Below are 17,411 nucleotides of genomic sequence, written 5' to 3'. Positions count from 1 at the left end.
TTGACAGTGGAGTGTTGAAGTCTCCCATTATTATTGTATGGGAGTCTAAGTCTCTTTGTAAGTCTCTAAGGACTTGCTTTATGAATCTGGGTGCTCCTGTATTGGGTGCGTATATATTTAGGATAGTTACCTCTTCCTGTTGAATTGATCCCTTTACCATTATGTAATGGCCTTCTTTGTCTCTTTTGATCTTTGATGGTTTAAAGTCTATTTTATCAGAGACTAGTATTGCAACCCCTGCTTTTTGTTGTTCTCCATTTGCTTGGTAAATCTTCCTCCATCCCTTTATTTTGAGCCTATGTATGTCTCTGCGTGTGAGATGGGTCTCCTGAATACAGCAGACTGATGGGTCTTGACTCTTTATCCAGTTTGCCAGTCTGTGTCTTTTAATTGGAGCATTTAGTCCATTTACACTTAAGGTTAATATTGTTATGTGTGAACTTGATCCTGCCATTATGATATTAACTGGTTATTTTGCTCGTTAGTTGATGCAGTTTCTTCCTAGCCTCGATGGTCTTTACATTTTGGCATGTTTTTGCAATGGCTGGTACCGGTCGTTCCTTTCCATGTTGAGTGCTTCCTTCAGGGTCTCTTGTAAGGCAGGCCTAGTGGTGACAAAATCTCTAAGCATTTGCTTATCTGTAAAGGATTTTATTTCTCCTTCACTTATGAAACTTAGTTTGGCTGGATATGAAATTCTGGGTTTAAAATTCTTTTCTTTAAGAATGTTGAATATTGGCCCCCACTCTCTTCTGGCTTGGAGAGTTTCTGCCGAGATATCTGCTGTGAGTCTGATGGGCTTCCCTTTGTGGGTAACCCGACCTTCTCTCTGGCTGCCCTTAAGATTTTTTCCTTCATTTCAACTTTGGTGAATCTGGCAATTATGTGTCTTGGAGTTGCTCTTCTCGAGGAGTATCTTTGTGGCGTTCTCTGTATTTCCTGGATTTGAATGTTGGCCTGCCCTACTAGGTTGGGGAAGTTCTCCTGGATGATATCCTGAAGAGTGTTTTCCAACTTGGTTCCATTTTCCCCCTCACTTTTAGGCACCCCAATCAGACGTAGATTTGGTCTTTTTACATAATCCCATACTTCTTGCAGGCTTTGTTCATTTCTTTTTCTTCTTTTTTCTTTTGGTTTCTCTTCTCGCTTCATTTCATTCATTTGATCCTCAATCGCTGATACTCTTTCTTCCAGTTGATCGAGTCGGTTACTGAAGCTTGCGCATTTGTCACGTATTTCTCGTGTCATGGTTTTCATCTCTTTCATTTCGTTTATGAGCTTCTCTGCATTAATTACTCTAGCCATCAATTCTTCCACTTTTTTTTCAAGATTTTTAGTTTCTTTGCGCTGGGTACGTAATTCCTCCTTTAGCTCTGAGAAATTTGATGGACTGAAGCCTTCTTCTCTCATCTCGTCAAAGTCATTCTCCGTCCAGCTTTGATCCGTTGCTGGCGATGAGCTGCGCTCCTTTGCCGGGGGAGATGCACTCTTATTTTTTGAATTTCCAGCTTTTCTGCCCTGCTTTTTCCCCATCTTTGTGGTTTTATCTGCCTCTGGTCTTTGATGATGGTGATGTACTGATGGGGTTTTGGTGTAGGTGTCCTTCCTGTTTGATAGTTTTCCTTCTAACAGTCAGGACCCTCAGCTGTAGGTCTGTTGGAGATTGCTTGAGGTCCACTCCAGACCCTGTTTGCCTGGGTATCAGCAGCAGAGGCTGCAGAAGATAGAATATTTCTGAACAGCGAGTGTACCTGTCTGATTCTTGCTTTGGAAGCTTCCTCTCAGGGGTGTACTCCACCCTGTGAGGTGTGGGGTGTCAGACTGCCCCTAGTGGGGGATGTCTCCCAGTTAGGCTACTCAGGGGTCAGGGACCCACTTGAGCAGGCAGTCTGTCCCTTCTCAGATCTCAACCTCCGTGTTGGGAGATCCACTGCTCTCTTCAAAGCTGTCAGACAGAGTCGTTTGCGTCTGCAGAGGTTTCTGCTGCTTTTTGTTGTTGTTGTTGTTGTTGTTGTGTAGCTGTGCCCTGTCCCCAGAGGTGGAGTCTACAGAGACAGGCAGGTTTCCTTGAGCTGCTGTGAGCTCCACCCAGTTGGAGCTTCCCAGCAGCTTTGTTTACCTACTTAAGCCTCAGCAATGGCGGGCACCCCTCCCCCAGCCTCGCTGCTGCCTTGCCGGTAGATCACAGACTGCTGTGATAGCAATGAGGGAGGCTCCGTGGGTGTGGGACCCTCCCGGCCAGGTGTGGGATATGATCTCCTGGTGTGCCTGTTTGCTTAAAGCGCAGTATTGGGGTGGGAGTTACCCAGTTTTCCAGGTGTTGTGTGTCTCAGTTCCCTGGCTAGGAAAAGGGATTCCCTTCCCCCTTGCACTTCCCAGGTGAGGCGATGCCTCGCCCTGCTTCAGCTCTCGCTGGTCGGGCTGCAGCAGCTGACCAGTACCGATCGTCCGGCACTCCCCAGTGAGATGAACCCAGTACCTCAGTTGAAAATGCCGAAATCACCGGTCTTCTGTGTCGCTGGCGCTGGGAGTTGGAGACTGGAGCTGCTCCTATTTGGCCATCTTGCTCCCAGAAGATGTGTTTTGAAGGTCGCCCAACATTCATTAATTTCTTTATTCATTCCAGACATATTAATCAATCTATTTTCTAATGTGCTTACCTAACTGTTTGTTGTGTGGGATTATAGAGAAAGATGTAAGTGGTTCTTTCTTTAATAGCAAGGTAGGAAAATATAAAGGAAAATAATGAAAAAGTTAAATATTAATGTTACCTCTTGCATCAATACCCTGTGTGGCATTCACTGCTGCTTGTCCCTCCCATCTCTATTCTTTCCTGTTTCTCTATCATTGGAAGATTCATCTAGCCACTTCATCATTCGGCTAAACCTCCCTTGTAGAGAGGTGTGGTTATGTGACCAGGTTGTAGACAGCAGGATGTGACTAGAGGTGAATCATGCAAATTCCAGATTGTACAATCAAAAGAAAGGAACGTACACATATTATCCAATTTTTTCTCCCCCTTCTTGCTCCTGAGATGTGGTGGTGAGACCTAAAGCAACCACCAAGAACCTAGATATGGAAAGTGCAGGCTAAGGATGGCAGGAAAAAAAGATAAAAGAATCCTGGATTCCTAACACTGTGGAGCTGACATATAGACCATGGGCTGTTACATAAGAGAGGAATCAAATTCCACCTTTAAAAGCTATGGTTATATTTGGATATTTGTTAAAGCAGACAGAACTTGTATCATAATTAATATACATTTCAGCTCTGGGGACAGGGCATACCTAAACAAAAAGCAGCAGAAACCTCGGTAGAGGTAAATGCTCCTGTCTGACAGCTTTGAAGAGAGCAGTGGATCTCCCAGCACCGAGGTTGAGATCTGAGAACAGACAGACTGCCTGCTCAAGTGGGTCCCTGACCCCTGAGTAGCCTAACTGGGAGACTTCCCCCACTAGGTGCAGACCGACACCTCACACCTCACATGGTGGGGTACACCCCTGAGACGAAGCTTCCAGAGCAAGAATCAGACAGCAACACTCGCCATGCAGCAATATTCTATATTCTGCAGCCTCCACTGCTGATACCCAGGCAAACAGGGTCTGGAGTGGACCTCTAGCAAACTCCAACAGACCTACAGCTGAGGGTCCTGACTGTTAGAAGGAAAACTAACAAATAGAAAGGACACCCACACCAAAACCCCATCAGTACATCACCATCATCAAAAACCAAAGGCAGCTAAAACCAAAAAGATGGGGAAAAAGCAGTGCAGAAAAGCTGGAAATTCAAAAAATCAGAGTGCATCTCCCCCTCCAAAGGAATGCAGCTCATCACCAGCAACGGAACAAAACTGGACGGAGAATGACTTTGACGAGTTGAGAGGAGAAGGCTTCAATCGATCAAACTTCTCAGAGCTAAAGAGGAACTATGTAACCAGCACAAAGAAACTAAAAACCTTGAAAAAAGAATGGATGGATGGATAACTAGAATAATCAATGCAGAGAAGACCTCAAAAGAACTGACAGAGATAAAAACCATAACACGAGAAATATGTGACAAATGCACAAGCTTCAGTAACCAACTCAATCAACTGGAAGAAAGAGTGTCAATGATTGAAGATCAAATGAATGAAATGAAGCGAGAAGAGAAGTGTAGAGAAAAGAGAGTAAAAAGAAATGAACAAAGCCTCCAAGAAGTATGGGATTATGTGAAAAAATCCAAATCTAGGTCTGATTGGTGTGCCTGAAAGTGAGGGGGAAAATGGAACCAAGTTGGAAAACACTCTGCAGGATATCATCGAGGAGAACTTCTCCAACCTAATAAGGCAGGCCAACATTCAAATTCAGGAAATACAGAGAACACCACAAAGATACTCCTCGAGAAGAGCAACTCCAAAACACATAATTGTCAGATTCACCAAAGTTGAAATGAAGGAAAAAATGTTAAGGGCAGCCAGAGAGAAAGGTCAGGTTACCCACAAAGGGAAGCCCATCAGACTAACAGCAGATCTCTCGGCAGAAACTCTACAAGCAAGAAGAGAGTGGGGCCCAATATTCAACATTCTTAAAGAAAAGAATTTTCAACCCAGAATTTCATATCGAGCCAAACTAAGTTTCATCAGTGAAGGAGAAATAAAATCCTTTACATACAAGCAAATGCTTAGAGATTTTGTCACCACCAGGCCTGCCCTACAAGAGATCCTGAAGGAAGCACTAAACATGGAAAGGAACAACGAGTACCAGCCATTGCAAAAACATGTCAAATGTAAAGTCCACTGTTGCTAGCAAGAAATTGCATCAACTAATGAGCAAAATAACCAGCTAATATCACAATGACAGGATCAAGTTCACACATAACAATCTTAACCTTAAATGTAAATGGACTAAATGGTCCAATTAAAAGACACAGACTGGAAAATTGGATAAAGAGTCAAGACCCATCAGTCTGCTGTATTCAGGAGACTCATCTCACATGCAGAGACACACATAGGCTCAAAATAAAGGGATGGAGGAAGATCTACCAAGCAAATCGAAAACAAAAAAAAAGCAGGGGTTGCAATCCTAGTATCTGATAAAACAGACTTTAAACCATCAAAGATCAAAAGAGACAAAGAAGGCCATTACACAATGGTAAAGGGATCAATTCATCAGCAAGAGTTAACTATCCTAAATATATATGCACCCAATACAGGAGCACCCAGATTCATAAAGCAAGTCCTTAGAGGCTTACAAAGAGACTTAGACTCCCATACAATAATAATGGGAGACTTTAACACCCCACTGTCAACATTAGACAGATCAACGAGACAGAAAGTTAACAAGGATATCCAGGAATTGAACTCAACTCTGCCCCAAGTGAACCTAATAGACGTCTCTATTAGGTTCAAATAGAGAACTATTAGAACTCTCCACCCCAAATCAACAGAATATACATTCTTCTCAGCACCACATCACACGTATTCCAAAATTGACCACATAGTTGGAAGTAAAGCACTCCTCAGCAAATGTAAAAGAACAGAAATTATAACAAACTGTCTCTCAGACCACAGTGCAATCAAACCATAACTCAGGACTAAGAAACTCAATCAAAACCGCTCAACTACATGGAAACTGAACAACCTGCTCCTTAATGAGTACTGGGTACATAATGAAATGAAGGCAGAAATAAAGATGTTCGTTGAAACCAATGAGAACAAAGATACAACATACCAGAATCTCTGGGACACATTTAAAGCAGTGTGTAGAGGGAAATTTATAGCACTAAATGCCCAGAAGAGAAAGCTGGAAAGATCTAAAATTGACACCCTAACATCAGAATTAAAAGAACTAGAGAAGCAAGAGCAAACACATTCAAAAGCTAGCAGAAGGCAAGAAATAACTAAGATCAGAGCAAAACTGAAGGAGATAGAGACACAAAAAAACCCTCCAAAAAATCAATGAATCCAGGAGCTGGTTTTTTTAAAAGATCAACAAAATTCACAGACTGCTAGCAAGACTAATAAAGAAGAAAAGAGAGAAGAATCAAATAGATGCAATGAAAAATGATAAAGGGGATATCATCACCAACCCCACAGAAATAGAAACTACCATCAGAGAATACTATAAACACCTCTACCCAAATAAACTAGAAAACCTAGAAGAAATGAATAATTTCCTGGACACTTACACTCTCTCAAGACTAAACCAGGAAGAAGCTGAATCCCTGAATAGATCAATAGCAGACTCTGAAATTGAGGCAATAATTAATAGCCTACCAACCAAAAAAAGTCCAGGACCAGATGGATTCACAGCCGAACTCTACCGGAGGTACAAGTAGGAGTTGGTACCATTCCTTCTGAAACTATTCCAATCAATAGAAAAAGAGGGAATCCTCACTAACTCATTTTATGAGGCCAACATCATCCTGATACCAAAGCCTGACAAGGATACAACCATAAAAGAGAATTTTAGACCAATATCCCTGATGAACATCGATGCAAAAATCCTCAATAAAATACGGGCAAACTGATTCCAGCAGCACATCAAAAAGCTTATCCACCATGATCAAGTGGGCTTCATCCCTGGGATGCAAGGCTGGTTCAACATTTGCAAATCAATAAACATAACTCAGCATATAAACAGAACCAAAGACAAAAACCACATGATTATCTCAATTGATGCAGAAAAGGCCTTTGACAAAATTCAACAGCCCTTCATGCTAAAAACTCTCAATAAATTCGGTATTGATGGAACATATCTCAAAATAATAAGAGCTTTTTATGACAAACCCACAGCCAATATCATACTGAATGGGCAAAAACTGGAAGCATTCCCTTTGAAAACTGGCACAAGCCGGGGTGCCCTCTCTCACCACTCCTGTTCAATATACTGTTAGAAGTTCTGGGTAGGGCAATCAGGCAAGAGAAAGAAATCAAGGGTATTCAGTTAGGAAAAGAAGAAGTCAAATTGTCCCTGTTTACAGATGACATGATTGTATATTTAGAAAACCCCATCATCTCAGCCCCGAATCTCCTTAAGCTGATAAGCAACTTCAGCAAAGTCTCAGGATACAAAAATCAATGTGCGAATATCACAAGCATTCTTATACACCAGTAACAGACAAACAGAGAGCCAATCATGAATGAACTGCCATTCACAATAGCTCCAAAGAGAATAAAATACCTAGGAATCCAACTTACAAGGGATGTAAAGGACCTCTTCAAGGGGAACTACAAAGCACTGCTCAGTGAAATAAAAGAGGACACGATCAAATGGAAGAACATAGCATGCTCATGGATAGGAAGAATCAATATTGTGAAAATGGCTATACTGCCCAGGGTAATTTATAGATTCAATGCCATCCCCATTAAGCTACCAATGACTTTCTTCACAGAATTGGAAAAAACTGCTTTAAAGTTCATATGGAACCAAAAAGACCCCACATTGCCAAGACAATCCTAAGCCAAAAGAACAAAGCTGGAGGCATCATGCTACCTGACTTCAAACTACACTACAAGGCTACAGTAACCAAAACAGCATGGTACTGGTACCAAAACTGAGATACAGACCAATGGAACAGAACAGAGCCCTCAGAAATAATACGACACATCTACAGCCATCTGATCTTTGACAAACCTGACAAAAACAAGAAATGGGGAAAGGATTCCCTATTTAATAAATGGTGCTGGGAAAATGGCTAGCCATAAGTAGAAAGCTGAAACCGGATCCTTTCCTTACTCCTTATATGAAAATTAAATCAAGATGGATTAGAAACTTAAATGTTAGACCTAAAACCATAAAAACCCTAGAAGAAAACCTAGGTAATACCATGCAGGACATAGGCATGGGCAAGGACTTCATGTCTAAAACACCAAAAGCAACGGCCACAAAAGCCAAAATTGACAAATGGGATCTAATTAAACTAACGAGCTTCTGCACAGCAAAAGAAACTACCATCAGAGTGAACAGGCAACCTACAGAATGGGAGAAAATTTTTGTAATCTACTCATCTGACAAAGGGCTAATATCCAGAACCTACAAAGTACTCAAACAAATTTACAAGAAAAAAACAAACAACCCCATCAAAAAGTGGGCAAAAGATATGAACAGACATTTCTCAAAAGAAGACATTCATACAGCCAACAGATACATGAAAAAATGCTCATCATCACTAGCCATCAGAGAAATGCAAATCAAAACCACAATGAGATACCATCTCACACCAGTTAGAATGGCAATCATTAAAAAATCAGGAAACAACAGGTGCTGGAGAGGATGTGGAGAAATAGGAACACTTTTACACTGTTGGTGGAACTGTAAACTAGGTCAACCATTGTGGAAAACAGTGTGGCGATTCCTCAAGGATCTAGAACTAGAAATACCATTTGACTCAGCCATCCCATTACTGTGGATACACCCAAAGGATTATAAGTCATGCTGCTATAAAGACACATGCACACGTATGTTCATTGCGGCACTAGTCACAATAGCAAAGACTTGGAATCAACCCAAATGTCCATCAGTGAGAGACTGGATTAAGAAAATGTGGCACATATACACCATGGAATACTATGCAGCCATAAAAAAGGATGAGTTCATGTTCGTTGTAGAGACATAGATGCAGCTGGAAACTATCCTTCTCAGGAAACTATCGCAAGAACAGAAAACCAAATACTGCATGTTCTCACTCATAGGTGCAAATTGAACAATGAGATCACTTAGATACAGGAAGAGGAGCATCACACACTGGGTCCTATTGTGGGGAGGGGGTAGGGGGGAGGGATAGCATTAGGAGATATAACTAATGTAAATGATGAGTTAATGGGTGCAGCCCACCAACATGGCACATGTATACATATGTAACAAACCTGAATGTTGTGCACTTGTACCCTAGAACTTAAAGTATAATAAAATATATATATATACACACATTTCAGTAGCTAGAAATGACACAATCACATAAAAAAATCCTGAAATACCTGACATTGACTTAAAAGTCAGATGCTGGGCAATGAAGACACAGCGTTGCAGATGAATACAGGTAATCCTTTATCTGCCATGGCCAAAAAATTGGCAACATTGTCAGCTGTGATATCTGGGAGACAGACCATGTGCTGTTAACTCTAGGGAAAATGGCTGGAAGATCAAAACGTTGGTGTGAATTGGCTACTTTTTGTCACTTTTACTGAATTTCAATAAGAGAGGGATGAATTTAGATAAAAGCTAACTCGTTTTTAAGCAAAAGTGAGAGATAATAGAGCTCAGGCAAGGGAGACTCTCTCTACCTGAAGCCTACAATCTAAAACTGAGAGTCCGGCATACTGGGCTCTCATAGTTTCAAAAATGTTAACTGTTTCTATCCCCCAAACATCAAAAGGAAGACTGTGGACCTAAGTTTTTCTCCAGAGCCTCACATTGGATGCTGTCTACTAGGTAGCCAACTTAACAACAAAGGGCAAATTGAGGTATTGCCTACCCACCCAAACCTATCATTTCAAATGGCCTCGTGGTAACGACTACTGAGTATAGAAAACAAAGAATAAAGTGGTCAGAACTATGTTTAGACAAGATCTTTTGGTGTAGTTGTTTGCACTGGGAACTAACTGAAAGGGGAAAAAATTCAGACTCTCTCTTCTGGAATCTGTACTCTAAGGGTTTATAAGATGTTGATATATAAATACCAGTATTGAGTACTGACGTGACAGACCATGACACAGAATTCTCTTTCTTGCTATCATGGGGTGGTAGTTATTGGAAGGAAACATTTGCTTGCAGATTAAGATTTGTGTGTTTTCGGGGCCTATTATGGGGAGGGGGGAGGGGGGAGGGATTGCATTGGGAGTTATACCTGATGTAAATGACGAGTAGTTGGGTGCTGACAAGTTGATGGGTGCAGCACAGCAACATGGTACAAGTATACATATGTAACAAACCTGCACGTTATGCACATGTACCCTAGAACTTAAAGTATAATAATAATAATTTAAAAAAAGATTAAGATTTGTGTGTTTTATTTTGATTTCTACTAATGTTTGAGGAGTTTAAATGTGAATTTTGTAGTAATGTTCAATCCACAACTAGGAGTGCTGAAAATTGTCATTTATAGAAATTATTGAGGATACAATATCCATTTAAAGAATTACATGAGATTTTGATTGAATCAATCAAGTCATTGTGCCATTAGGTTTGCTATTCAAGGATTAAGGATGACAGAAATCAAAGCTTCCTTCCTTCCACTCTTTCTCACATACACATACACATATAATTTAATCTGGGTTAATGAAGAGCTAGACTCTCTATGTGAAGGTGAACTGGATTAAACCGGCCCTTACATATCCAGGTACCCATAATCGGAGGCCAGATATGTTATCCTACATCTAAGGAACCTCCAGTCTTGAATTGGGATTAAGGGAATCCCTGAGTAGTCTCCCAGCATCCAGTTAGAAGCCAATGAACATACTTTCTATAGAGTGGAACTATTATACTACAATTTATATTATTCCTACAAATAATGTTTTCAAATGTAATGCCCCTTTAAGGATAATTAGCAGAAACAAGATTGCAGCCACAAATTAATGAGACTTGGATGACTAGAATAAAGGTATATATTCTCAGACAGCCACGCTTACCATTTTTAAAGAATTAAAAAGAAAGATAGAAAATACCAGAAATGCATGAGAAACTATTAAAAAAATAACACAATTTGAAAAAGAACCAAGGAGACCTTCCAGAAATGAAAAATACAACAGAAGTTAAAAGTTTGATAACAACAGCAGAGTCTACTTAAGGGGAAATACTTGAAGCATTACCATTAAAATCCAATTTTTAACTCAATGCTGTTTTGTATATACGAGCCAATGCAATTAAAAAGAGGAATTAGAGATAGAAATTTGGAAAATAAGTGGTTAAACTTTAATTATTTGCAGAAGTTATAATAAAATATCTGGAAAACCAAAGGATCAACTTAAAACTACTATAAGCAATAAGAGAATTTAGTTTTAGTCTAATTACAAAACAATATATAAAAATAATGATTCCACATATATACAAACAACAACCAGTTACAAGGTAAACAATTAAAGAAAAGATCTTATTTAAAGTGTCAAAAACAGAGAGAATTAGTGCGCATGTGTTGGTCATCCAGAAGTTACCACAGTGGCTGCTGGAGTAAGGTAGACAGCCTGAAGTGAACATTACAAGATTGGCATTGCTTCTGTGGGATGGATTTGGGCTCAACTGCAGCAGGATTGGGTAAGAAAATAAATAAATAAAATAAGAAAATTTTAAAAGCATAAAAAAAAAATAAAATGGCAAAAGCAAAATTTTTTAGAAGATGAAATACAGAAAACTAAGTTTAATGAGAAAAATGCAAAATCGATATGAAGTAAACTTGGAAACATTCCTGAGATATAGAAATAAAAAAGCATGCCATGTTCTTGGACAAAAGTTATCATCCTAAACGGGTTAATTCTTCCTAAATTAATCCATGAAGTAAAGATAATTCCAATAAACATACCACACTATAGGTGTGGTGAGGACTAAAGAAGCTGATTCCAAATTCCATACAGAAATGTTAAGTAAGAGAGTAACAGTAGCCAGGAAATAATGAGGACAGAATAGCTCAGTCAAATATAATAGAGTACTTACATAAAACACCAAGCAAATTACAAGAGCTAATTTCCTTAATATATAAAGGGCCTTTACAAATCAAAGTAAAGGAGCCCATTTGCTATTTAAAAAAAAAAAATAGGTAGAGACAGAATCTCTGGGACACAACTAACGCATTTTCAGAGGAAAGTTGATAGCAATAACTGTCCACATCAAAAAGTCAGAAAGAGTATGAGTGAGGGATAATTTATGAGATCAGCAGAGATCCCCAGGCACTTGTAAAATTTTGGCTTATTTGTGTATGTTTAAATTGTTTTGTAATGTGCAGACTTTTCCAGAAATTATTGTTTTGAGGACCTGAAAGATTAGGTGAATACATCCAGTCCACCATAGACTGTGTTACTGCTTTGACCTCTCCAGGGTTAGGGCATCCACCACTGGAAAACTGCCATAATGTGGAAATCCATTAATTTCTGTCGAGCAGCTAAAATTGCCTCTAGTGTCCTCTGTGGTGATGAAAGTGGTGATGAAAGTGACTTGCAGAATGACTTTAACTTAGTGGAAATGACTGTTTCTTCAATACATATGATATTTTGGAACTCCTGGACATAATCAATGGAGTTTTCTCAGAATAAGAAGACTTTTAAGAGTAATGAACTAATGAATTTTTATGATTGACTATATTGTGACATGATTACATTTTCCTGAAACAAATCTTAACATATTTTATTTCTGCATAGCCATGTACTTTTCTTTCTTCCTTTCTTTCTTTCTTTCTTTTTTTTTTTTTTTTTTTTTTTTGTGACAGAGTCTCACTCTGTCGCCCAGGCTGGAGTGCAATGGCACAATCTCGGCTCACTGCAAGCTCCGCCTCCTGGGCTCAGGCCATTCACCTGCCTCAGCCTCCCGAGTAGCTGGGACTACAGGCACCCGCCACCTCGCCCGTCTAATTTTTTGTATTTTTAGTAGAGACGGGGTTTCACCTGACCCCCGGGATTTCTCCTGACCTCGTGATCCGCCCGCCTTGGCCTCCCAAAGTGTTGGGATTACAGGCGTGAGCCACCGCATCCAGCCAGCCATGTACTTTTCATATGTACAATTAATGAAAATAAAATAATTCTAACGATAAAAAAAAAAAAAAAGATTAGGTGAATAGTGCTTTCTAGGTCATTTGAAACTTTTTTTAAAATTTTAACTTAGGAACTTCATTACTAACTAATCTTCAAAGATCTGGCGAAAACTTCTTGAAGATAACAGAATGTGGAGAATGCATTAATTATACTGCTACCAGAGACACCACATGCCTTTCTTTTCTCATGAGCCTTCTTTTAAAGAATTCCTGCCCTGTACTTCTCACAGGTATTACAAATATTTAATAGAAGGAGAATTTCAGAGTTAGAAAAAGGTTTACAGATATTTGGTCTAACTATCTTATTTTGTAAGTGGGAAAAATATATACCCTGAAAAGTTCTGGTTACTATATTAATTTATATTCTTACCAGCAGTGTATGAGCACCCATTTTTCCACATATTTTCCAAAATAGGACATTATAAATCTTTTTCATCTTTTCATTACCTGCAGGAGAAATGCTAGAAGTAGAGCTATTGTATTAATAATATATGTTTGGCCTCTGTAGCCTGTGGGCTGAGGTTCTTATTGGTAACATTGATTGGTATACTGACATGTACACACTCAATGGGATTCCCCAATCCAATATGAAGATTTTTCTATCTTTTACCATTATCAAAAGAGTAATTCAATACAGCTCCTACTCTCTTTTAATGCATATGCCAACCCATCAATTACCTTTTCCAATTCTGTAATTCTCTAACTTGTGTTGCATAGCACCAGAGGCAATAGTATCATTTTCCCAGTTCCGTATTCAAAGAATTCAGGCAATGTAACTCTCAGATAACACATACCTTGCCTCTAATTTTGTCTAAGAAAATACTTATCTTTACTTTAATACTTAATGAATTGTAAAATCATTACAGTCCCTACTCTGATTCAACAAAAAGTTTATCATCAAATTTCTTCCTCAAATTGTGTTGGCAGAAATTTTTAACGAATTATGTTTCATGTTGTAGTTCTGTGCAAAAGGATTAGTGTGAACATTAGATAAAAATAATAATTAACTCAGTCTATTCTTTTGCAAGAAATGTAAATAATTCAAACAATTTGAGAAGGTTTTATATTAGCTTCCTCATTTAACCACTCAACCACATTTTTTTAAAAAGCAAGAACAAAAACACACTTTATGTAATTTTCAATTGAGGGAGAATGTTATTGGTTCATTTTAATGTGTTAACATGTATCATTTTCTTGCATATACATCTAACCTTATGTATTTTTTCCCTTAGGAGAATCTGGTGTTGGGAAAACTGCTGCCATTAATCAAATGCTTGAAAAGTTAGAGGGTCCAGGAGCATTTGACATAAAACATGGTTCAATTTTAGGAGATACCCTATTGTATAGTGAAACTAAAAAATCAAGGTTGTATATATTAACTTCTAAATTTGATTTGTCTGATTTTTAAAAGTGTGCTTTAATATATAAATGTGCCTATTTTTACAAAAAAAAGCAAATCTGTTATGTAACAATGTGGAATAATTCAAAAGAGGAGATAAGAAGAAAATCCTTTTTTTCCTGATTTATCTTTTATTTTTTCAGTTTAAACTATTATTTTTAATTGACTAATGATAATTCTATGTATTTATGGAGTACAATGTGATGTTTTGATGTGTATACATATTGAGGAATGATTATATCATGTAATTAGCATACCATTACCTCACATACTTAAGGTTTTTTAGTGAGAACAATTAAAATCTATTTTTTTAGGAATTTTGAAATATCCAGCACATTATTAACTACGGTCACCATGCTGTGCAATAAATGTCAAATTCTTATTCCGCCTGTCTAACTGAAATTTTGTACCCTTTGACCAACATCTCCCCATTCCTTCCCACCTCACCTGTAGCCCCTGGCAACCACTAGTCTACCCTCTGCTTCTATGAGTTAGACTTGTTTAGAATCCACATATAAGGTAGTATTTGTCTTTCTGTGCCTGGCTTATTTCACTAGCATAATGTCCTTCAGGTTCATCCATGTTGTTACAAATGACAGAATTTCCTTCTTTTTAGACACTGAATAGTATTTCATTGTATATATAATGGAATATGTATATATATGCACCACATTTTTAAAAATCCATTTAAATGACAGGATTTCCTTCTTTGAAAAGACTGAATAGTATTCCATTCTATATATATATATACACACACACACATACACACCACATTTTAAAAATCCATTCAGGCTGGGCACAGTGTTTCACGCCTGTAATCCCAGAACTTTAGGAGGCAGAGGCAGGTGGATCACCTGAGGTCAGGAGTTTGAGACCAGCCTGGCCAACATGGCGAAACCGCATCTCCACTAAAAATACAAAAGATTAACTGGGCGTGGTGGCGGGCACCTGTAATCCCAGCTACTAGGGAGGCTGAGGCAGGAGAATCACTTGAACCCAGGAGGTGGAGGTTGCAGTGAGCCAAGATTGCACCATTGCACTCCAGCCTGGACAACAGAGCAAGACTCCATCTCAAAAAAAAAAAAAATTCATTCAGTCACTGAACACAGGGTGAGCCCATATCTTGTCTGTTGTGAATAATCCTGCAATGAACACAGGACTGCAGAATAGCCAAAGCAATTGATTGTAAGTGTATGGGTTTATTTCTGGGACCTCTATCCTGTTTCATTGGTCAGTGTGTTGGTTATTATGCCAATGCCATGTTGTTTTGATTACTATAGCTTTGTAGTATATTTTGAAATCAGGTAGTGTGATGCCACAAGCTTCTTTTATTTTTTATTTTTTCCCCTCAAGATTGCTTTAGCTATTCAGGATCTTTGTGGTTCCACTGGCAAAATGAAAAATATGTTGGAATTTTGGTAGAGATTGCATTGAATCTGTAGCTCACTTTGGGTAGTATGGACATTTTAACAACACTAATTCTTTCAATCCATGAACACAGGATATCTTTCCACTTATTTGTGTTTTGTTAAATTTATTTCCTCAATGTTTTATAGTTTTCAATATACAGAATTTTCACCTTTTGGTTATATTTACTCTTAAGTACTCTTTTAATTATCTTTTTTAGCAGTATTGTAAATGGAATTGTTTTCTTTCTTTCTTTTTCAGGTAGTTCATTGTTGGCTTATAGAAATGTGACTAATTTTTGTATATTGAGTTTGTATCTTACAACTTTATTGCATTCATTGATCAGTTCTAACAGTCTTTTGGTGACATCTTTAGGGTCTCTATTAATAAGATCATGTCATCAGCAAATAGACAATTTCACTTCTTCTTTTCCTATTCTGATGTCTTTTATTTCTTTCCTTGCCTAATTGCTTTGGCTAGGACTTCCAGTCCTATGTTGAAAAGAAGTAGTGAGAGTGGGTATCCTTGTCTGGTTCCTGATCATAGAGGAATAGCTTTCAGCTTTGGACCACTGAGTATGATGTTAGCTGTGATGTATCATACTTGGCCCTTTATTGTGTTGAAGTACATTCCTTCTATACCTACCTAAGCTGTTGAGAATTTTTTATGAAAAGGTATTCAATTTTGTCAAATGCTTCATCTGTATTTATTAAGATGACCTTATAGTTTTTGTCTTTCATTCTGTTAATATGGAATACAACATTTATTGATTTGTGCATGTTGAATCATACATGAAATTATCTTAGGGATAAATCCCCGCTTGATCATGATGAATAATCCCTTTTTTTTAATTATACTTTAACTTCTAGGGTACATGTGCACAATGTGCAGGTTTGTTACATATGTATACTTGTGCCATGTTGGTGTGCTGCACCCATCAACTCATCAGCACCCATCAACTCGTCATTTACATCAGGTATAACTCCCAATGCCATCCCTCCCCCCTCCCCCCTCCCCATAATAGTGTGTGATGTTACCCTTCCAGAGTCCAACTAATCTCATTGTTCAATTCCCACCTATGAGTGAGAACATGTGGTATTTGGTTTTCTGTTCTTGCAATAGTTTCCTGAGAATGATGGTTTCCAGCTGCATCCATGTCCCTACAAAGGACACGAACTCATCCTTTTTTTATGGCTGCATAGTATTCTATGGTGTATATGTGCCACATTTTCTTAATCCAGTCTGTCACTGATGGACATTTGGGTTGATTCCAAGTCTTTGCTATTGTGAATAGTGCCGCAACAAACATACGTGTGCTGCATGTGTCTTTATAGCAGCATGATTTATAATCATTTGGGTATATACCCAGTAATGGGATGGCTGAGTCAAATGGTATTTCTACTTCTAGATCCTTGAGGAATTGCCACACTGTTTTCCACAATGGTTGAACCATTTTACCATCCCACCAACAGTGTAAAAGTGTTCCTATTTCTCCACATCCTCTCCTGCACCTGTTGTTTCCTGACTTTTTAATGATTGCCATTCTAACTGGTGTGAGATGGTATCTCATTGTGGTTTTGATTTGCATTTCTCTGATGGCCAGTGATGACGAGCATTTTTTCATGTATCTGTTGGTTGTATGCATGTCTTCTTTTGAGAAATGTCTGTTCATATCCTTTGCCCACTTTTTGATGGGGTAGTTTGTATTTTTCTCATAAATTTGTTTGAGTACTTTGTAGGTTCTGGATATTAGCCCTTTGTCAGATGAGTAGATTACAAAAATTTTCTCCCATTCTGTAGGTTGCCTGTTCACTCTGATGGTAGTTTCTTTTGCTGTGCAGAAGCTCGTTAGTTTAATTAGATCCCATTTGTCAATTTTGGCTTTTGTGGC

The 17,411-nt window shown here is 38.5% G+C and overlaps 1 protein-coding gene across 1 annotated transcript in view; it reads left to right on the top strand.

Moving 5' to 3' along the window:
- The window catches only part of DNAH14 (dynein axonemal heavy chain 14), a 507,005-nt gene that overhangs the window by 337,550 nt on the left and 152,044 nt on the right, over window positions 1–17,411 (top strand). The window contains exons 46-47 of the mRNA XM_025393377.1: window positions 12,786–12,944; window positions 13,947–14,079. Coding sequence (XP_025249162.1) covers window positions 12,786–12,944; window positions 13,947–14,079 — 292 coding nt within the window. The remainder of the gene's footprint in view (window positions 1–12,785; window positions 12,945–13,946; window positions 14,080–17,411) is intronic.

Source organism: Theropithecus gelada, chromosome 1, assembly GCF_003255815.1.
Source record: "Theropithecus gelada isolate Dixy chromosome 1, Tgel_1.0, whole genome shotgun sequence".
In the NCBI taxonomy this organism is placed as follows: Eukaryota; Metazoa; Chordata; class Mammalia; order Primates; family Cercopithecidae; genus Theropithecus; species Theropithecus gelada.
This window is presented reverse-complemented; position numbering and strand designations above follow the sequence as displayed.